The following is a 24,122-nucleotide window of genomic DNA, read 5'->3' as shown; positions in this document are numbered from 1 at the left end:
ATTTACATTAGTCATAGTCCACCTCTTCTCTCTCTACTCAATAGTACCTAGCATTTTCACACTATGTCTAGCTCCCTCAATCCAGTTTTAGCTCTTGTAGGTCAATGATTACATCACAAGTAGCTCATAGGTCGCCAACCAAAGTCAACCCACAAGTCTTTATGTTTTGCATTCTCTCAATCCTATCCCTTTGTTCTTTTCTTTTTCTTTCCCACCCAACATATTCTCTCCCCTTTTATATAAAGACCTATTCATATGAATGAGCTAACCGGTTTTTAATCTCCCCATGATCTCCCCCTAGGGTGGAAGGATAGCACCTAAGGGTGAGGGTTATAACCTAAGCTCTTGCCTTGACATCAAAGACTTTCTCATTAGTCTTGGTGTCACTGTCGAAATCAAATAAAGAGTCGAGCTCATGGGAGGAGTATTTACATCAATGAGTTTGCACTTGGAAATAGAGAATGCAATTTTGAAAGACTCACTTGACAAAGTGCTCGTGCATTTTGCATAAGTAGAGGATAAGCTCACAACAAGATTGGCTACAACCAATAAAAAGATTAAATATAACTCAAAAAATAATGATTGAAGTGCAACGAGAACTACAAAATGAAATTGAAACAAAAAAGAAGGTAGATCAAGAAGTATAAAAGAAAATTAAAACCTAGAAATGAGATAGATCAAGAAGATATGATAATAAACACTATCTTTTCAATAGATAATGAAGCTATATTGCAAAAGAAGATTGCATCCCATGCATGTATAGGAGGCCTACTTGAGGGATGGCATGAAGAAACTGAGGAACAAACTAATGAAGAGCACCAAGAATGCTTAAAGTTGTATAGGCTAGAGACTAAAATAAGGCCAATACTAGAAGAAAAAGGATTTAACTACATAGCTCCATAGCAAATCAAGCAAGAAAATAATCAAGCAACTATACAATTTACAAATATGGAAGGCAAAGTTAAGTATTAAAAGCAATTAAAATATTTTAAAGAAAAGTAAACTATGGATCGTGGATAAACTTACACCAACGCAACTCAAAGCCTAAATAGACAAAATTGTCAAGATGAAGGCAACTAGAAAGGATGGTAAATGGACAATTTATCAAGGTGGCAAAGTCATCGTAGAGGAGTTGAAAAGCTTAAGCACTAACTTTTAAGGCAAATAGACTATTTATCGATGTGGCAAGTTACTTTTGAGTTATGATGTATTAATAAAAATTAATAGCTTTAGTTGTTGGTTTAACTTTGAGTGTTAGTAGCACTGTGTAGGTTTATTTTCGAATTGATTGTTCCTTGAAGTGGATTGTAATTGAAAATGTTAATTTGTGTATACACCTTAAAGGCAATTAAAAGAATATTAAAAAACTCTCTCTGTGCCACAAGAAGCCCCTACCTCACCACGTCAACTTCTCTCTACTAGAGAGACATGAGAGAGAACCTGAAATGAGAGCACTTTTTGAGCAACACATTGTATCTAACTTAAATATCATTTTGTAATCATCGACTATGTATTGTTCGTTGTTAATTTTCCATTTAGATAGTCATAGCATTAGATGTCAACTATTTTGGGACATGGAAAATTTCCCTAAATTTTTAGATGTAACATTTTTATCTCATATGGCGATTTAGCCTTTCGAAGATGTTAATATAACTCTAACTAACTCTCTCTCTCTCTCTCTCTCTCTCTCTCTCTCTCTCTCTCTCTCTCAAGCAATATGATAAACAATCCAAGAATTTTATATGCATTCCAATGCATATACCTACCGTCCACATGTCAAAAAGAGTAACTTACAACAATAACAATGGCCCATGCAAAAGCAATAACCCTTTCTTAATGTGATGCCTTGATGTTACACAAGACTTGAAAAATAATGAATTTAGTTTTTATCTTTAAAAGAGGCTATGAATTTCCACAAGAAACCATAGCTTAGTGATACATGATGGCCATGGATTCAAATCTTGGATGCAAGGCCACACAAGCTACCAAAGTCACATTACCATCATTGCATACATTATCAAACTACCTCAAGATGTGCACATATCTTGGTCATTATCCTGCTACTGAATGAAACCCAAATGAAAAGCTTTTCTTCAAAGTGAACTTCAAATTTCTTCCTGGAATGGTGAAAGGTGAGCTTCACCCCCTCGATGCTCCTTGATGCAGTAGCTTTGCAAGTATTGAGGTGCATTCTATGCCAGGTGATCCTCATCATTTTCTGGATGAGACTTAGAACATCAGATGATCCTCCAAAGCTAGTTGTTATCAGACGGTAACAGATCACCATTTTTACAAATTTATCCGGGGGGCAAATCGACACGATTCCTGTCAACAGGTGGGTAAGGATTAAAAGCCAAGCCTTCGAGCACCAGCAACTCATCTAAGAGAGCCACTTTCTCTTCTTCAAGCTGTTTAACTTCCTTTTCAGTTGTTTCAAGCTCCTCTACAAGTTTAAAGCTTTCCTCCTCCAAATTTGTATATTTGCGTTTCAAAGTTCTATAAATGCTGCGGCTATCGCCTTCAATTACACTCATCATATCAACTACTGGTCTTGCAGCCATTGTGGCAGTTGTTGGCATGCCAGTCTTTACCTCATCAAAGGAGCTTGGCTGTTTTGTATCCTTCACACTTCTTCTCACAATCTTTTGTACCTTTTGACCAACAGCTTTTCTGACTTGCAGTGTATTGTCTGGCAAAGAACTACCCTTGGGCTGAAGCAAGCCCACTTGCTTTCTTGGTGGTTTTACTTTGGGTTTGTGGAAAGAATGATCAAACCCAAACGGATCCTGCATTGATTGTAGATAAATGAAATTTAACTTTCTTGTTATTTACAAAGACCTGCATAGCAAGAAATGAGAGTAAAAGGTCAGGCCTCTCAATATACTGATTAACTTTTAAGCACATTTATTGCAGGAGTCTTTACTGCATCCCCTCTAGCATGTACAATTGCCAAACTGAAACATTTACACGTAAGGACAACAAGACTTGCACATGCCCAAGCAAGAAACAATCCCCACGTTTTACTTGTCTACAACTGCATCCCCACTTTCTGAATCTTGAAAATAGTGGTTTCAATCGCTTTATCCACAAATGCTCAAGAGAAAATTATTATATTTATGCATTTTAACAGCTCAGAAGCCAGTTATACAGGTTAAAACCTGTGTTGATATATCCAGAACTTTGTCCTATAAACCCTCTACATATAGCATCAGGCTCATGCCCTCTATTCACAGATCTATCACAAATACAAAGGGCACATTTAGCTCCAAATATTACCAAAATTTTTGTGCTGCCTCACTGCATCTCTCAAGGCTAGAACACCATCTGTGTGAGGAAAAGAAAACTCAGGGCAACCCATCTACCTTGCAGCTCCAGGTGACCAGCGATTGTGGAACCAACCTAAAACCAGTCCCTTGGTACAAGCCCCATATATCCTAATCCCCAGTATACATCTGCTTGTTGATGATGGCCTCGTCCAGATACACAAGGGGACTGAACCACCCATCCTTCCACAGCTCCTAAATGCAAGATTCAGAAGTGTCACAAAGGCTACAAAACCTCGCTAGGATGAAGAAACATGGTCATTGATGAAGAAGATCAACAATCCATGTAACCTCCAAACCCCATCCATCCAATGCACAACCAATTCACTATGGTGAAGCATCTGCCTAGGATCCAACCTGCACATGAAACACAACACAAGATAGAATGAAGCACAAAGAAATGGGCATTAGACTCACCTCCCATCCATGAGCCAAATTAAATCGGCTCACCCTAGAGCTTGGGACCAGCATCATAATGGACCAAGCTCATGTCACAAAGAATTAGTGTTGGGCAGTCGTGTCTTTCCAAGTCTTCTTTTGTGTCAATCCACTGCTGTAAGCCTTTGTTTGAGTTAAACAAGGACATTTAGAGCTTCAGCACTGGTCGCATATGTCAGTCCTTTCCATCCATGATCGATAGTGTTCATCCCCAATGTGTGTGGGGGCAACAGCCAGTAGGACACTTAGCTTGATCATGATTTGGCCAACCATATCTATTAAATTGCTGGCCCATGTGTGGAGTGATTGAGAGAGAGAAAGAGAGAGATAGAGAGAGATAGTGCACTCTCATTATTCATCATTGATCCTTCGTGATCAGCCAACCCTCCTCATTCTCTCACCCCCCCCCCCCAACATGTAAAGCTGCATGCTGGGGCTGACTGTTGCAACCTTGTACCTTCAACCATCGCACTCGCATTGTTCCTTCTCTCACCTATGTTCTCACTTTGTCTCCTCTCCGTATTCACTTTTCTCTCTTTCCATTCCACACACTCACATGGTATTAGAGCCATGTGTGGGAGCCAGAGTCTACGAAGAGGAGCATGCTGTCTGCATTAAATCCAGCTAGGGGACATGTTCAAGTGCCAAAGACCTTGCATTTGACATCCACCAGTGCTGGGCGGCCTGTTTTCTGCCTATAGCAGGCTGCATTTAGCAGGGACAGGTTGTGTTTTGCATCTGGGTAAGGCTCAGTGCTGGGCAGCCTTTATACTGCCCTTGCCACCCTGCATTTGGGAGGGACAGCCCCTGGCAGGCTGTATTTTGTGCAGTCCTGACCTGTTCGTGCTGTGTTTCAGATCTGGTCCTCCTCTTCTGCATTGGGCAGTCCTTGCACAGGAGCAGCTGCTCTCTACCTTGCATTTTACTGCAGGGACCATTCAGCTATTTTGGGTAGCGATCTTCCAACCAGGGTGGCCATTATTTGGGTGGCATCTCTTAGACCAGGGCGGCCTCTATTCTGGACAGCTCCTTTTGCACAGGGACAGGTTGCATTTTGCATCTGGGGAAGGCTTTCAGTGCTAGGCAGCCTTTGAACTGCCCTTGCCACCCTGCATTTTGCAGGAACAGCTCCCTGGCAAGCTGCATTTTATGCAGTCCTGACCTGTTCATGCTGTGTTTCAGATCTAGCCCTGCTCTTCTGCATTGGGAAGTCCTTGAGCAGGAACAGCTGCTCTCCACCTTGCGTTTTACTGCAGGGACCATTCAGCTATTTTGGGTGGCCATCTTCCAATCAAGGTGGCCATTATTCATGCAGCATCTCTTAGACCAGGGCAGCCTCTAATCTGGACAGCCCCTTTTGCAGGCTGGGCGGTCTTTTTTTTCGGCAGACAGATCCCCCTTTTCTATGGTGTTTCCTGGGTCAAACACACTTTTCACCAGGCAGCCCCTTTCACAGCTGGGAAACAGGTTTTCTGACATGATATACTGCATTTATTGCAGCCATACCCTTCATATCTGTGTTTTGCAGATCTACCCCTCCTGGCCAGCATTGAGTCACTTTCCCACCTCGGATACTTGCCATTTTATCATTGTCCATCAATCCTTTCATACAAGTGGAGGATATCCCAGTTGCAGCATCTTCTTTGTTTTCTTGCAGGTACTTATTGAAGGACATCTATGGCCGACACGTATGCTTTGGGGGATCATGTGGTTTGGGACAATTCAAACTGACCACCATCCTATCTCTCTTTCTTGCTATATTCTTCCGGGGGTTTCTAGTCCTCAATGGGCATTAATGGCATCTCCTAAGCAGGTGCCACTCCTACCCTCTCTACCCGTATCCGACAAGCTAGGTGGGACAAACTACCCTCTATGGTCATGTCAAACAACTCGAGAGATAATCAATGCCCAAATGTTTGGATTCAATAGAGAGGTGCCACTATCTACCAAACCTTTGCAGCAGTGTGGATACATCTGACATGCACAAGCACATAATCTGTAGAACTCAAAAAGAGAAAAGAGCAAGCTCTGGCATTCAACTGATCCCATAAAGCTGTCGAATCCGGGATCACACCTTCATGGGAACCCATGGTAAGTCAGGGTATAGAGACTGTCACAAAATCCCAAAGGTCATAGGTGTTGTTGAGGCACGTTCGGACATTTCTTCAAAGAACCTAGCTCAGACATTTCTCCCACATCTTCCATCATCGACACATGATGTGTTCTATACCAATCTTCTCACTTCTCATAGCCAAGACACTCACTTGGGAGGCTAGCCAACAGACTCTCACTTGGGAGGCACTAGTCCCATTGGTGCTTGAGCAAGATGTGCGTCACAATGAGCCAGATTCTTGCGGAACCCGCACACATGGTCGTGCTTATGCAACTTTATCTCCAAGTACAATGCAAGCCAAGTAGAAGAAAGGAAAAATGAAAAAGTTGAAGTCCTCTTCTAACTCTGCTGTAGATTTTGTGGGGAAGAGTAGAAGATATATATGTCCTTGTTGTGGGAAGGCCTCGCACCCTAAACAAAAGTGCTAGAGAAAATACTTGTAAAGATATACAAGGGTTTGCACTGAGAAAACACAGCATGTACAATTTAAGACTGAAACACAAAGACTCACATAAAGACAAGCAAAACTCAAACCGTAAACGCGAAATGCAAAAACTCAAAACTCAAACACAAAGACAAACACAGAGAGAAGAAACTTTGAAGTGAATGAATGCTATAAATGAATGTAAGAGTGTATAGAATGCCCAACGGCAGAGCAATGCAATGTCCGAGAGTATCGTACACCAAAGACTTATCCTGATTACTGTAACCACTAGTCAGAGATAATCGAGTGCTAAATAATGAAGAGCAACTGACCGTTCACAAAACACAACAGTCGAAGGCTAAAATTTGGTAAATGCAACAGTGTACCACCAAACAAGGCTGAAAATTAATCTCATAAGATAGAGAACTATCAGGCAACAACAAGAGAGATGTTTACTCATGTAGATGGCTTGCTAGACAACAAAAACGCAGGTACTATAGTAGTTGCCTGGTGGAAGAGGTGGCAGCAACCTATCACCTGGCACCGGATGCTGAAAACGCAAGCTTATCAGATGCTATGATGACACAGCAGAGGGAGACCTCCGAACAACAAGGCAATGGCTGAAAACAAGCCACCTAGGCCAAGATAGCGATAGGTTGCACTCAATGATAGTTGACAGTAGGTGGTTGAAAGCTGAAATCTAAACAGTAGAGTGAGAAACCTGCACAAAAGGATGAGGCTGAATGGTGGGCAGCCAGTCTATTTATAGATGTTAAAGGGTGCCCCAAAAATTAAGGGTTTCAAGGAACCACTAAAACTCTCTCGAACCATGCACTTAATTAAGTGTGTTTTGGGACTGTTTAAAAATGTTAATCGGCTGTAAAGTATGTTTTAGCTCAACACCCCCTCTCAGGCCCAAAACTGAGCCTAAAATGAAAGGTCTATAATGTTTACCCCAAGGTGTCACACCCCAAAGCAACCAAGGCATCGAACAAAGGGCGCACGTCGGCTGCCCAATGGCCTACCAAGACTATAGAGGTGATGATTATCTTACCAAGGAAGTCCAAGTAGTCATCCCAGAGAGGACAAGGCATCAGACAAAGGGTGCTCATCTGCTACGAGTGGCCTACCAAGCCCTACAAAGGTGGATGGAACCACATTGAACTTTCTCTCTGTCTTCTTTTTCTTTTTTGGTGGGAAGCTAATTTAGGAGTAGTGGCCAAGTAATAGTGATCCAGAAGATGAAAATAGGCAAGGTACACCCAACACATCACAAAATAGTACACGCTGACCCAACCACTCCAAGATGTCGATAACGAGGAAAAGGTGATGAAGTATCATGGAAAGAAGGATGGTAGTGTAATCCTTGGATGAAAATAGCTTAAGATCTACCTAGTGGTGCTCTGCACAATGGGATGCATGGTATGCTATATGCTCAAGAATGCTCATGCAGCAGGCGTCACTTAGACAATGTCCCTCATGGAAAAATTATTCACTTACCCAAGCGTCCTAGTACATAGATGATGAAATCATGTAATGCATGAGAAAAGGTACAACAAGTGGGAAGGCCGATGTCATGAGGACATGTATTTTTGAAACCTCACTTAACATGTGGTTTAATTTTTAATCACATGATTAAGTAAATGTTACACATGTGAGGTGCAACTGGGGTTAAAGTAAATTTACGAGCCCAAGACCCGAAAAAATCACGGGATATCAAAGGCAAAAGTTACTATAAGTTATGTTGTACAAGTACTTGGTGGTATCTAGTGCCAATTGTTGGCCTAGGTCATTCATTTGGCCATAAGTGTCAATTGGTGACACTAAAGAAGTGGCGTTTAATGGTACTTAACGCCAATCTGATGGTCAGAGATAGCGCAGAGACACTTGGAAATGGAAGTTGCCTAATCAAATTAATTATTGACCAGTCAAATTATTTTTCAGGGCACCGAAATAATTATTAAATTAATTTTTAATATTAAAAACTGAAAATTAATATTTAATTATGAAAAATGCTAAAAAGGCCATTTGGGAAGGCTGCCACTAGTCAAAAATGCCCATGCAAGACTGAAAAGCGTCTTTAGAAGCTGAAGATAAGCATTTTTATAAATTTAGCCTACAAGAGAGAGGGAGGGGAGACTGCTGGTCTGATTTGCAGCCATTGGAGGACCTTCTGAGGCTGCCAAGGGCAAGAGAAGACCAATCAACAACAGGAGACAACATCTACCGGCTGCTGAGACAGGGCAGCAGCAATAAAAGACTAATTTTCTTCAATTATTTGCATCTACAAGCTGTTGTGGCAAGGCAGCAGCTGCATTTGACTGATTTTCAGTCAGTCTTCCCAACAAAACTCTGAATTTTCTCTCTCTATAGCTTTCCCTCTCATCTCCCAACCATTTCACAACCTTGCTCCGAAGATCTCAGCATTTGAACCCTTGGAGGCTAAGAAATTGCAGATTTCTCTGTTATAAACCCTAATCTATAGCAAAAATTAGGGTTTAGCAGCAACCTCGGGAATCATGCCAAAAATTGGAAGCTTCAAGACTTGGATTCAACAAGGCTGAAGCTGTTTTTAGCCTATTCAAGTAGAGGGACCGGCAAATAATTGAATTTGGGGCATTTTCCATCTCCATCAAAGCGGGTGAAGGCCAATTGATTGCGTGAATCAAGGGGCAAATCGGATTAAAGACTTGCTGGTGATTCATCACGGCAAGGGGAGTTGGAATACTAAAAGGGATCGGGAGAATCCCATTGTAAATCAATTTCTTCTTCAATAAAGCTAAAGAAATACCGAAAGGGATGCCAATTTTGGAGCCAATCATAGTTGCACTCGTACGTAGTACGAACTAGTTCGTACTATACGGTTCGTACCATACCGTACCGTACGAATTCGTACAAAAAAACAAACACCTTTTTTTTTTAAACGTGGTGGTTGTTATTGGTGGTGGTTTGGGTTGTTGACTGTTGTTGTGGTTATGGCTCCTATGTATGTACTTGTAAGTTGTAGCGAATGTTGCGCATGCGGCATATGCTATAGAGGTTTTGGCATGTTACCCTCAAGTATTCATCTTATATACTCCAATAGCATTGCTATTTAGACATTAAACATCTGTTCTATCATCTATAGTTCAAAATAGTGAATTTAAAAATTTTTTTGTACTAATATCGTACTGTACCTTATAAAACCTTAAGGTACCATTTAGTACTATATTTTATCGTACCGTACTTTTCATACCTAACAACTATGGGGCCAATCGAGTGTGCATTGTCCAAGATCAGTAGGTAAATTTGTATTTTCAGATTTGCACTAATTGTTTGCTGCTGTAATTAAGTTGTAATCAAGGATTTACCACCCATCCACGGAAGGAAGACTGGTTACAGCCGATGTCAAAGACAAGTACCGAAACATGTACAATACCAAGAAGGGTAGGAACCCCCTCTCAACCTGGATATCGATACCAAAGAAAAAAGAGAAGCCATGAATGTCGATCTTCATATGGTGCCAAGAACCATGTGGATGAAGATGATGAAGCATCCCTACTAGAAAGAGCAAGAGCAAAAGATACCACTATGATAGCATCAAGAGAGATGCTCCATGATCTCCCACAAGAGGAGAAGCCTCCATGCTAGTAGAAAAGTAAAACCCCTAGTAGATGAAACCGTGAAAGAAACAACGTGCAACTCCTATCTCCAACTCAGGAAAAACTAGTGCAAGCCTGTATGTTTGCCTTGTATGAAAACACAAAACCCTACAAAAGAGATCAAAATCTGCAAGTACAGAGGTGAATAATGAGATGCTCCAAAAAGAAAAATAAAACTAAAAATAAAAGAAAGCAAAGCTAAGTGCAATGCAATGAGTATGTAAGTATGCATCGGAAGTCTAAAAGGGGAAAGGCTAAGTGTGTGGCTGCCATCGCATACAGTGAGGTAGGAAAGGGGTCCTAGAAGGTGCAACAGATGCCCTAGAAATGAATGCGTAAAGTGCAATAGGCGAGCCACTAGTAGACCAATCAACCAATCCTTCAGGAGTAGTAAAGAAGAGAGGTGGTTAAGATTGTCCGTATGCCGCATATCTAATGGTCATTGGAACAGACAGAACAAAGGGTGCAGTAGCGAGAGATATAGCCCCACTAGACTGGCCAACCGAAGTGAAGGCAGTTGCAACAATCTGCGGTGGTTTCCTAGAGACCCTGGGCATCTGCTACGACATTCCTCGTCTACATGGCCGGACCTTCGGTAATGTGTGCAAAACCTATTTTTATTAGGAATTTGATGCTAAAGGGCTCGTGATTCTTTGATTCCAATGGAGAAAGGGATGTCACCCTTGTTTTGGCTTGCCTTCACATCTTGTGAGTTCTTGCCACTGGTGGTTTTTCCTCCCGAAGAAGAGAAAACCACCCTCACGCCTCTAAATGGATGTGTATGAAGAATTTCTTGTGGACTTGATCATGCAGCCTCACATAACGCAAGAACTAGCACTTGATCTCATAGAAGGTTGGCAATCTAGGTAGTCAGATAATGTGCTAGATAAAATGGAAGTATTTATCAGATAAGTTATTCAAGAAAAACATGACCTAATCGTTGTCTCCTGACTTTAGGGAGCCAATAGTGACAAACTCACTGAGTAACTACCGATATTCAGCCAACTTGACTTTCAAATCATCCCCTTCCTTAATGGAAAACTCCTAAAGCTCAAAATCGAGATTTATACATAGAGTGCGATCTCAAGCCACATAGCTGTCAATGAGATGACTCCAACACTCAAATGCGAGGAAAAAATGTTGTAATAGAGAGTGGAACTCAAGAAGCAACCCCTACATAAACTCAACATTGGATATGGCATTGCAAACTCTCCATTGACGAATGTGATCAAGATGAGCTAAGCGAGGGTCCGCAGTACCAATAATGAGACCCCAAGATCCCAAAAAGATTCAAGAACTTATTGCATCAAGTTCGACCAAGTGGTGAAATTCGACCCATAAAAGCATGTATTATCCGTGAAGGTATTCTTGGTTCTTGCAACATGAGCGTAAAACTAGGAGATGAAGGTGTATGAAACCGGTCTATGACTCACATAAAGCGGTAGTTCCTTCAATAAACACCTAGTCTTTTCACACACACAAAAAAACAAAGACCTCACTCCCTCGCTCAACACCAGATTGGCCCCCAAGACCGGCGCCCCTCTCGGTATTTCTTTATCAATTAAAAGATGAAAAGTTACAAAAATGAAATGTTCCAAAATACATAACCTGAGAACTGTTGGTTTTCATCTTTTCTAAGTAAATCCCAGCTGCATAAGGACAGTACAGCATGACCAAAACAACATCCCTTTTAGGAAAGCATTTTCTATAACCATAACTCAATGATTTATGTGCAAAATTGCAATCGGCACATCTCCGAATTCACTATTCTTACTGTCCAGCATGTCCAAAACAACGTCCCTTTCAAGAAAGCATTTTATGTGACCAAAACTCAATGATTCATGTGCAGAATTGCAGTCTACAAAACTCTGAATTCACTGTTCTTACTGTCCAGCATATCCAGAACAATATCTCTTTTACTTTGGCATCATTCCAGCAGTAAAACAGTCCCACAAACAACACTAAATCAGAGCTGAAAAGCCCTATTGCTGTGTGGCATGGTTATTACTTTCTTTAGTTCCTGCATTGGAGAAGCCAACTGTTGCTCCCGAGCCTAGACAATGAGGCTCTTGCCTCAGCAAAAGTACAAAGAAAACACATAACTGTATCTTCGATGGAATCAACCCATCATGCAAAGCATTTCCTCTAAGAATAGAGAGAGAGTTCATCAGAGGGAGCAAGCTCTATCTCCGTACATGAGTCAGAGACGAAGTACTCTCCATGGCTGATGAAATTGTAGCAATCTACCCTCAACTCCTCTAAAACTTCATTCTCAGATCTGCGCCTTATGCCTATTACGTTTTTTTTTTAATGCTCTCTCTCTCTCTCTCTCTCTCTCTCTCTCTCTCTCTCTCTCTCTCATTTGTGCCACACGGCATACATGTAACAATTTTCCCCTTTAAACCTTCCGGTCTAAAATTCTCCATGATCGTGCAAAATTTGACCTCGACACACACCAGAGAATTAATCCTCGTGTAAAAACAAAGATAATGACGCGAACAGATTTTGGGGTCTAAAAATAGTAACTCCCTAAATTTTAGGAATGGTGACCCCTACATTCCTCAAGTTGTTATGAGCAACTTTTATCATTGCAACCACATCAAAAAGTGTAAGGTGGCTCAGTTATAGTGACTTTTATTCCATGAGCATTCTCACATGTGCATCCTCTGTCTTGGCCAAACTCGTTGTCCTACACCATCTCCAGTGGCTAAGCACATAGTCCCAAACCACTCGCATTCTATTCTTCAATGCCCATTAAATATGGAACCGATCCCAAGGCTCAGACAAACCATTAGTCCAATTTGTCCCAATGGCTACCTCTTCTAGCCATGCAAAGATCCCCGCTTATTCCAAGAGAACTCTGGGGATAAAAAGCAACAGGAACTAAAGAAAAGAAAAATAAAATATTTATATAAGTAAATAAGGAAAGCAACTGCAAAAAGTATCACCACCTAGTGACATATCTCCCTCTTGAAAGAAGCAAGCGACCTTGATTGCATCCCACACATGCTAACAGATGACACAAGACGATAACAAGATTCTCCATGTTATTAGTGTCATCGTATGTATCACTTGCTAACCAATGAAACGCGACGATGGTAGGAGTTTCCCTACTACCATTTGTGTCATTACAAGTTCAAGTCTCACATAGGTAGAGGATCACATCCTGTATCCAACTATGATTACTAGGAGCCTTTCTAATATACATGTTTCCGGATGCAACACACGGCGATAGCATGTATTCCCAAACTATTAGTGTCACAACATGTATAATCATTCAACTAAAGTGTAACAAATACAACTTCAAAGCACTGAGATTTCATTCAATGATACACATGTCAATGCCATATCTTCTGGCACTTCACCAATAAAAGGCCTCAATAGGCTCACATGGAATGCATTATGAATTTTCCAATTTTCTCGCAATTTCAGCCTATATGCCACATCATTGATCTTCTCTAAGACTTGAAAAGGGCCATAGTAACGCATACTCAACTTTGGAAACAAACGTTCCTGGCCCTTCTATTTTCTCAAACGTGCCTCTTCAAAATGCAATAAGACCCAATCATCCTTTTTGAACAAGAGTTCCCGACAATGACTATCAACAGCTCTTTTCTGCTTAGCTTGTAACTTTTCTAAGGCATACTTGACCTTTTTATATGCTTCTTCTCTATCTTTTACATAACGATCTGCTTCAAAAATGTTATCTTTTATTTGCAAAATAAGAAGCAATTTCTTTCTACCTTCCATAATCTCAAAAGCTGCTTTGCCAATAGATGAGTGCACTGTATTATTGTATACATACTCAACCAATGGCAAGTAGTGTTCCCAAGAAGTCTTATGATCGGAAACGTAACACTTCAATAGATCTAAAACTGTTGAATTTGCTTCTTCAGACTGTCCATCAGTTTGTGGATGAAAAGAAGATGAAAATTTCAGCGTAGTGCCCATGTTTTCAAACAATGCTTTCCAAAACAAGCTAGTCATTCTTGGGTCTCTACTCACAATTGATCGAGGCATTCCATGGTACTTGAAGATATTATGCATAAATATCTTTACCATGTGTTCTGACTTAACCTTTTTACTTATAGGAATGAAATGTGCCTGTTTGCAAAATCTGCAAATGATAGTCCAGATTCCATCATTCCTTGAAGGAGTTCTTGAAAGATCAAAAATGAAATCCATGGCAATACTTTCCCATGGCCTTTCTGGAATAGGCAATGGTTGCAATAACCCTGGTGCCTTCTGTCTATCAAATTTGACATTTTGGCATACAAGGCAAGATCTGACATATGCATTATCATTAGATCTCAAGGATGGCCAATAGAAGAAAGTCCGACCGCTTTGACTGTAGCATCAATACCACGATGTCTTGCATACAGTGGAGCATGGCTTTCTAATTAAAACTTTTGGTCTTAGTTGTTTTGTAACGCATAGTCTTCCATGCATCATGATAAAGCCTTCTTACAACACATAATTATCATGATGCTGGCCATTGATCAATTGTTCATAGATTTCAAAGAAATCTTCGTCATCAGCATATTGCTCTTTCACATCATCCAATTCATGGTCATAAGAAATTGAAACAACTGACACCTGTTGTTTGCGGGATAAAGCATCTGCAACTACATTCTTCTTGCCTTCTACATGCACTATCTGAAAATGAAACATAGATAGGAAATTTTAACCAATGCATGTGTTTCTCTGGCAATTTAAAATATGTGAGAAAGTATCTAAGTGTTTGATGATCCGTTTGCACTACGAAATCAGCACCAAGAAAATAGTACTGCCAACTAGAAAGTGCATGGATCACAACCAATAATTCTTTCTCATAAATTTGGTAAGTTCTTTCAACGATAGAGAGTACTCTACTCTTGTATGCCACAACTCGGCCATTCTACATTAATACAGCACCAATGCCATTTCCACATGCATCACACTGCACTACGAATGGCTTAGACAGATCTGGCAAAATAAGTACTGGATTTGTAGTCATTTTCCCCTTCAAACATCTAAATGTTCATTTCTCTTTGTCAGTCCATTGCCATTTGACATCCTTCTTTTCAAGCGCATGTAAAGGAGAAGCAATCTTTGCAAAGTGTCTTACAAATCTTCTGTAGTAAGAGCATAGGCCAAGGAAACTGCCGACATCATGAACAGTTTTCAAGTCTGGCCAAGAGACAATTGCTTCTATCTTTGCAGGATCCATCTTTATACCATCTTTAGAAACTATGTGTCCAAGGAAGTGAATCTCTTTCAAAAAGAATTCACTCTTCTTGCCATTAATGAGCAATTTTTTATGCTTAAGCTCATTAAAGACTGTAACTAAATGTTTTCTATGCTTCTCTTCATTCTTTGAAAAGATAATCATATCATCAAAGAATGTGCCAACGAAACTTCGATAAGGGCGGAAAATTCTATCCATCATCCTGTTAAATGTAACAGGAGCATTGGTCAATCCATACGGCATGACTCAAAATTCATAGAGACCAAATGTCGTTCTAAAAGCAATCTTATGGATATCTTCTGACTTGATTCTGATTTGATGGTACCCACTTTTCAAATTGATCCTACTATACATTCCTGCTCCTTGTAATCGATCAAGAATGTCATCTATCCTCGGAATCGAAAACATATTCTTGTTCATGTTCTTATTCAAGGCTCTGTAGTCAATACACATTCGCCAAGAGCCATCCTTTTTCTCAACTAACAACACAGGTAAACAAAACGGAGAACTACCGGGCTGAATTAGTCCCTTTTCTAAAAGCTCATTAACCTGTGTCATAATCTCTTTCTTCTGCACTGCACTGACCCTGTACAGTCGCCTATTGGGCGGACTAGTCCCTGGAATAAGATCTATGGTATGATCTTCAGGCCTCTTAGGGGGTAACTCTCCTAGTAACGAATCTAAGAAACAATCACTGAATTTATCCAAGAAAGCCCTTCTACTTTCATCTAGTATAGACATATTACTGTCAATTTCATTAACTTGCTTTGCAAAAACCAAGTATGCAGAAATACGATTTTTCATTATAGAAATAATTGCAAAAGCAGAAACAACTGGGACAGACTCTCCTTTAAGCTTCACATCTGACACATGAGTCTTGCCCTTATGTACAAAAGTAATCGTTCTGTTGTAAGTATCCAAGATAGCATGCTTCCTGTGGCACCATGCAATACCCAACAGAACATCACAACCCTCTAAAGGCATAATATGGAACTCCTCTGTGTCCACATAGCTTTGAATGTGCATACGGAGTTTGCCAAGAATGGGGGTGACAGGTTCAATATGTCCTAGGCATACCAAATCAGCCTGTCCAACTGGTCCCATTTCCTCGGGACATATACCCAACTTAGCTGCCAATGCCGGTGAGATAAAGTTTGCACGAGCTCCAAGATCAAAGAAAATAAGCACTGTGGAATCTCTGATTTTTCCCCAAGCTCTGCACAATTCTGTAGCATTATCAGCTGATTGATCTCCCACCATATCAAGCACTAAGCCAATGTTGGGTTTCTTTTTACTTGGCACAACTATATCCTCCGCATGTTTAGAAGATTGTTGTAGGCACTTAGAAGGAATATGGCCTTTCTGTTCTTATATAAAGCATTTCCCAGCCATCATTAAAGCCTTTCTTTCTTCAAATGATTTGTCCAAAAGTGACCTCTTCTGTCCTTTGCCTTGTTTAAAAGAAGTCTGAGGTTGCTGCTGAAATCTTTTCTTTCAAAAAGACTTCTTTGTAAAGCTGGTCCTTTCTGGAAATTGCTTCTTCTTCTTGCTAGGATCCTGCTTAAACTGAGAATCCTTCTTTTCGATGCCTTTAAAGCTATCAGCTTTTTCTTTCGACAATGCATTTGCCGCACCAGTATTTTCAATTAACTGTACCATATTTGTAACCCTAGTCTTGGTACAGTAATCCCTGATGGCTCAGGCAAACCGCAACAGTACATTTCAATTTGTTCTGACAGGGGCATTGTCCTGTAAGAACTCATGGGCAAAAGTGCTTCCCAAAATTTCTTATTGTACTCTTCTAAATCCACACAATTTGCTGCGTCTAATTTATACCATGCAGCCATGACATCTACTTCAAACGTGTTAGTTAACCATGAGGCTGCAAACAACTGTTTAAAATGGACCCAAGTGGCAGGTGCATATCCTTACATCAACAATATGTTCCACTACTGCAAAGCATTACCTTTCAAAAAAGTTGCAACCTTCCGCACCTTAGAAGTCTCAATAAAATTCTCTCCAGTGTAAGCTACATCGAACTGCTATATAAATGTCAAAGCTTTCAGCTTATCTTGCATACCACTGAAAGTTTCAAACTTTAATGCCTGACCACCCTCTTTATAGTCTTTAGGCTTTGCACTTTTTGGTGTCAGGCTGTCATAGACAAGTGGCTGTAAAAAGGAGAGTCCCTTAGACGCATTTTCAGCATTAATTTCACATATCTTAACTGCCATATGCCCACTAGGCTGAAAAAAACCAGCCGCTGCATTTTGTACTCCAGACATCAAATAAGGACTCTGCAAAGTCTAATAACCAGGCTATAGACCAATATTAGCAAAAAGTGGGTTCATTGCCTCAATAGGCATCATTCCTAGTGGTCCTCTGGGCAAGTATCCCTGATAACAAGTGGGTAATCCAGCCATTGCTTGAAAAACTGACCCACCACCAAAGTAACCAGGATAAGTAGCAAACTGAGGAGGAATAGTTTGTTGTGCCACTTGTGCATCACTACCTTGACCATTCACTCCCTGATCCCATGCTTGTGTTTCTTGTTGCACTGGACATGTCTCCATGTTTGGTGTCTTTTCCACATGCTCATGAACATTAGAGGTTTGCCTTTTTGAGCGCTCCATGGTATGATGTGATGACTCAGCCTGAGAATCCTCATTATGTGACTTCAAAAAATTTTGCATCCAAGGATTCTTTACAAGATGTTGAAAAGAGCGAACCATACTGAGGAGTTGTGCCGTAAACAAGTCCTCCTATTCTTGCTCCTCATCTTGTGATTCAATGTCGATTCTAGAAGGTGCTGACACCTGTGCACCAATACTCTCTCTTTGTTGACTATGAGCAGAAGAAGAACTCTCTTCTTCATGAGAGAGTTTTCCTTTGCCTTTATCCATGTCTATCATCTCTCTAGTACTGTAATCTCTGAAAAAACTCTATGTATGGCCTTTTCACCCAAAACTGTCCAAGCTTAAATTCTTACAGAAAAGAATTCAAATCCCGGGGATGGAACATGAAACCGGTCTATGACTCACATAAAGCGGTAGTTCCTTCAATAAACACCTAGTCTTTTCACACACACACAAAAACAAAGACCTGACTCCCTCGCTCAACACCAGATTGGTCCCCCAAGACCGATGCCCCTCTCGATATTTCTTTATCAATTAAAAGATGGAAAGTTACAAAAATGAAATGTTCCAAAATACATAACTTGAGAACCGTTGGTTTTCATCTTTTCTGAGTAAATCCCAGCCGCATAAGGACAGTACAGCATGACCAAAACAACATCCCTTTTAGGAAAGCATTTTCTGTAACCATAACTCAATGATTTATGTGCAGAATTGCAATCTGCACATCTCCAAATTCACTGTTCTTATTGTCCAACATGTCCAAAACAACATCCCTTTCATGAAAGCATTTTCTGTAACCAAAACTCAATGATTCATGTGCAGAATTGCAATCTGCAGAACTCTTGAATTCATTGTTCTTACTATCCAACATGTCCAAAACAACATCCCTTTTACTTTGGCATCATTCCAGCAGTAAAACAGTCCCATGAACAGCACTAAATCAGAGCTGAAAAGCCCTATTGCTGTGTGGCATGGTTATTACTTTCTTTAGTTCCTGCATTGGAGAAGCCAACTGTTGCTCCCGAACCTAGACATTGAGGCTCTTGCCTCAACAAAAGTGCAAAGAAAACACACAACTGTACCTTCGATGGAATCAACCCATCATGCAAAGCATTTTCTTTGAGAATAGAGACAGAGTTCATCACAGGGAGCAAGCTCTACCTCCGTACATGACTCAGAGACGAAGAAGTACTCTCCATGGCTGATGAAACTGAAGCAATCTGCCCTCAGCTCCTCTAAAACTTCATTCTCAGATCTGCCCCTTATGCCTATTACGTTTTTTTTTAATGCTCTCTCTCTCTCTCTCTCTCTCTCTCTCTCTCTCTCTCTCTCTCTCTCTCTCTCTGTGGAATTTATGCCCATGGCATACATGTAACAATTTTCCCGTTTAAACCTTCCGGTCTAAAATTCTCCATGATCGGTGCAAAATTTGATCTCGGCATAGACCAAAGAATTAATCCTCGTGCAAAAACGAAAATAATGACGCGAACAGATTCTGGGGTCCAAAAAAAGTAACTCCCTAAATTTTAAGGATGGGGACCCCTGCATTCCTCAAGTTGTTCTGAGGAACTTTTATCGTTGCAACCACATCAAAAAGTATAACATGGCTTAGTTACAGTGACTTTTATTCCGTGAGCATTCTCACATGTGCATCTTCTATCTTGGCCGGACTCATTGTCCTGCACCATCTCTAGTGGCTTAGCATACAATCCCAAACAACTGGCATTCTATTCCTCAGTGCCATTCAACATGGAACTGGTACTAAGGCTCAGACAAACCATTAGTCCAATTTGTCTCAATGGCTACCTCTTCTGATGGCCATGCATAGATCCCGGCTTATTCCAAGAGAATTCTAGGGATAAAAAGCACAGCAACTAAAGAAAAGAAAAATAAAATATTTATATAAGTAAATAAGAAAAGCAACTGCAAAAAGTATCACCACCTAGTGACAGTGTGCAATAAGGATAGGGTGAATATGGGGCATGGAGGAAAAGGAGGAAGGAGCGGAGTACACTTGGAAAGGAATCCAAGAGTGCCCACCAAGCATACGAGATATGGCACAATGGATCCAAATGTGAGCAAGGGCGGAATGGGTATGGACATGGTAACCGCCTGTGGAGCCCAAGCTTGACGGATAGGAACACATGGAGCAAAAGACGGAAACCCTTGTGTAGAAGTGACCCAAGGGATATGTGACGACACTCAATAAGCAGAGAATGGATATCCTTGCATCTAAAAGGTTGTGTGGGGGGTTTGTGAGTGTCCAAGGGAAGTGAAGGATGCCTATCACAACCATCCCATAGTGAAACGATATGGTAAAGTGGGGGTATGTGGAAGATATAGTGTTAAAGGGTGGCATTCTCCCTAACGATACATCAAGAGGTGGAGTGAATAAGGTAGATAGATGGTGGGATGAAGAAAGAGAAAGTGGTAGGAGCGAAGATGGAAGATCCAACCTCTAGTGTGCTTTGAGTGGAAGTAGAATGTAATCTAAGATTATGGAAAGAATATGTAAGTAGATTAAAATATGAAGAAAATAGTGGTGGAATGGGAGCAAGTTAAGAAGTATCGTTTACTTGCTCAAATGAAATAGATGGTAAAGATATACATGATAAAGAATATCTACTTCAAGAGTCTCCTCTATTAAAGTTAACATATTGAAAATTATACGGATCCTACACAACAAAGAAAAAAATTGGAGAGGGTTTTGACTCATATGACTCAAAAGGGTTATATAAACTTGACACAAGGCCTAGCTGAGATGAAGGAGATGGATCGCCAAACACACCAAATGTCATGGTCCCTCCAAGATCAAAGAGGTGGCCAGTCTCACCGATTGGTCCAGATAGAGTAGTAGCACTCATTGTAAAAGTGTAAACCGAATTGTACGTGATGCACAAATCCTCCTCAAACTCTTCATCAGTAAGGTGACCAAAATGAGAAGAAGACGGTAAAGGTAAAGGTGTGTCTACCTCCTTCTCAAGATCATAATGTCTTCTTAGAGCCTCCAATGATGGAGAAGCTTGATAAAGCATCATAGGATCCTTAGAACAAGGTGCTTAGGACATCATGAGTCGAAATCGAATCGTGTGTGAGTCTCACACAAAGACAAACCTCCATAATCACCACAAGATACCTTTAGAAGAGCATCAGCTTTGATACCATCTGAAGATATGCTACAGTTTGCACTAAGGAAACACAGTATATACGACCAAGACTGAAACATAAAGACTCAGACAAGGACAAGCAAAACTCAAACCCTAAATGCAAAACACAAAAACTCAAAACTCAAACATAGAGAGAAGAAACTTTGAAGTGAATGAAGTCGTAAATGAATGTAAGAGTATATAGAATACCCAAGGGTAGAGCAATCCAGTGTTGGAGAGGATATCCACCAGAGATGGATCCGGAGCACGATAACCACCAATCGAAGATGAAGGAGTGCTGAATAATGAAGGACAGCATGCTGGTCACCAAAACACAGCAATCGAATGCTGAAATCTGATAAATGCAAAAATGTACCACTAGAGAAAGCTGAAAACTGATCACTTGAGGTAGAGAGCTGTCAAGCGACAAGAAAAGAGGTGTTTACTGATGTAAACGGCTTGCTGGACAGCAAAAACGCAGATACTGTAGGAGTCACCTAGTGGAAGAGATGGCAACAGCTTGCTGCTTGGCACTAGATGCTGAAAACGTAGGCTTATCAAGTGCTATGATGACGCAGTAGATAGAGACCTCCAAACAATAGGGCAATGGCTGAAAACAGGCCGCCTAGGTCTGGATAGTGATGGGCTGCAATTGATGATGGCTAGACAACAGATGGTAGATAGCCGATGGCTGAAATCTACACGGTAGAGTGAGAAACCTACACAAAAGAATGATGCTGAATGGTGGGCAGCCCATCTATTCATAGATGTTGAAGGATGCCCCAATAAATTAGGGTTTAGGGGAACCACTGAAACTCTCTTGAACCGTGCACAAAATGTGTTTTTGATTAATTAAGTGTGTTTTGGGGCTGTTCAAAAATGCTAATCAATAGTAAAGTGTGTTTTAGCTCAACAATACCCTCACCTTCAGCCAAGAGCAAAGGGTAGATCTACATTGGAGCTATTACCACCAAGTCTATGTTTCTACACATTTATCCAATGGAGGAGCCTTTTTCGATTGTCTCAACTTCTAAGCAGCCTTGGCTCATTGACAATAGTGCGTTGAGTCATATGGCTCCCCAAGGTGATTTGTTGCAAGATCTCCATCCGTCACAAGGTATCCTCACTATCGGTGATATCTCTTCAATGCCTAATAGTGTTAATGGCACCTTGCCTCTATTGTCTGAACATCCATTGAGCTTCATTCCAAAGGCCCTACATATTCTCAACTTAGGCTTCCCTCTCCTCTCAATTTATGGCCTTCCTAGACTCAGGACCCATGTTGTCTTCACCAAGTTGACCATCTTTGATGAGAATTCTTGTGCAGGAGTGACAAGTTGGCAAGAGAGGGGGCTATCTATGCTCTACTCACCTTCCATTGAGCACAACCCTCTAAGGCAACTTTCTATTGCGGTAGCTATTTCCAATTGCGTGCCATTTATCCCACAGGTTCCATCACATCCCCCACCATCTCTTCTAGTGGTTCCCTTGCACCTCCCATCCCTTTCAAAAGGGGACAATATCAATGATGCAATTGTAGATTTCCTAGCCCTTTGTGTTTCAAAGGGGGTTTCCCAAGATCGTGAAGAGTTTCTTCATGGTTCCCAATGTACTTTGGGCCTTTCCCTTATGTGGCGACCTCTTCATCATTGAACCACCATCCCCTGCCACTTGGCCCTTGGTCCATGTTGTTTCTATGCAGCTTAAGGCGCCTTTGATCATTCCTCACTATCGTCTCAAAGTTGGATTAGTGGCTTGGCTCACCCTTCCCTAACTGGAGTTTTCAGCAGTGATCCATTCAAGGCCTCTTTGTTTCCCTTGGCTTTTGGTGGCCTTTATTGGATCGAGGTTTTATATGGAGAGAGGGTCTTGCTCCTTGGCTAGCTTTCTTCATTGATGGGCTTCGTCGGCACTGACACTCTTCTTGCCATCCTTGGATCTGCATTTCCTTTGGACTTCAGCCACATCCAAGATCTAAGAGGCAATGTTCGCAATCATGTGTCTTGTGTGGTCATCTCCTACCTACAAGCCATAATCTGAATCAGAATAGGACATTAAGAGCTCTCACGTTGTATTTGTCTATCATTTTATGTGCTTCACTTTAAATGGAGGGTACATCACTGAATCCTTTTTGGGCATTTTTGGTTATCCTGGGCACCCACATTTTGGGCCTAGCCACTATATTTTCAATTGTAGCCCAATTTGCCTATATTTATAGACGTCCTCTCTTTATCTCCTCTCCGTGTTCACTTTCCTCTCTTTCCATCGAGCACTTTCACAGAACAATCATACCACCGAAAAGTGTCGCCTTCGACCTTTGCTTCCCACACCACCAGAGTAAATGCATCTACCACCAAGCACTCCTTGTGCCACATCTCCAATTTGGGCCAAAGAGATCGTTCAACATCGGCTCTTAGGTTTATATGCTCCAGGCAATTAGATGCATTCGATGAGCAATAAGTCCTTACAAGCAAAAGAAGGCTCTAAGATCTCATCCGAAGCTCTAACCTCCTGGAGACTAATGCAATGCGCTATGGATGTTTCCCCCACCCATTTTGGCTTTCCTAGACACTGGTTCTACAATCCGCTCCACCAAGAGACGGCTAGTATCCACCCTTGGCTCCCCATGAGCTTCCTATTCTCTCATCTCCCTTGTCTTGCTCCATGGACACCGACTCTCATGTGAGCATCAAGAAGATTTTATGTGATACTTCACCCTCCACTCCCTCTTCTACTCAAGTTTGTGAGGCCACCTCTGGAAGCTATCTAGCCTCAATTCCATTGGAGCCCCAAATACCTTCTTTGGCATCGCCAGTGGCATCTTTCAATGTTTTGCAATTCAAAGGGGGTTCATCTTTCTTCTTCGAAGGGGGATCCCATTCCTCTTGGCTTCATAAGGGATCCTCTCTCATCCTACAATTCACATACCTTGTCAACAACCCTTTACATTCTTGGAATCACCCATTTCTTTGCCCATTTCCTTATCTATTTACTCATCCTCTTCTTGTCATTGATACCCAAGATCTACAAGTTCTTCCTAGTTTGGGGATTTCAATGTTTCAGCCATGGCTTGGTGGCTATAAGAGAGCTTGTGGCTTCTCTCCCGAGGTTAAGAGTTTCGGGTTCTATCTATTTATCATGTCTATTGTTCTTCACTACATATTACCTTACAAG

At 41.1% G+C, this 24,122-nt stretch overlaps 1 protein-coding gene across 1 annotated transcript in view; it reads right to left on the bottom strand.

The window, feature by feature from the left end:
* Positions 1–1,812: 1,812 nt before the first annotated feature.
* The window catches only part of LOC148025237 (uncharacterized), a 113,530-nt gene continuing 91,220 nt past the window's right edge, over positions 1,813–24,122 (bottom strand). The window contains exon 5 of the mRNA XM_087693666.1: positions 1,813–2,786. Coding sequence (XP_087549792.1) covers positions 2,298–2,786 — 489 coding nt within the window. The 3' untranslated portion in view covers positions 1,813–2,297. The remainder of the gene's footprint in view (positions 2,787–24,122) is intronic.

The sequence above is a fragment of the Lygodium microphyllum genome, chromosome 15 (assembly GCF_053477565.2).
Source record: "Lygodium microphyllum isolate KBCC chromosome 15, Lygodium_microphyllum_v1.1.10, whole genome shotgun sequence".
Classification (NCBI taxonomy): domain Eukaryota; kingdom Viridiplantae; phylum Streptophyta; class Polypodiopsida; order Schizaeales; family Lygodiaceae; genus Lygodium; species Lygodium microphyllum.
Note: the sequence above shows the minus strand (reverse complement) of the source record. Positions and strands in the feature narration are given on the sequence as shown.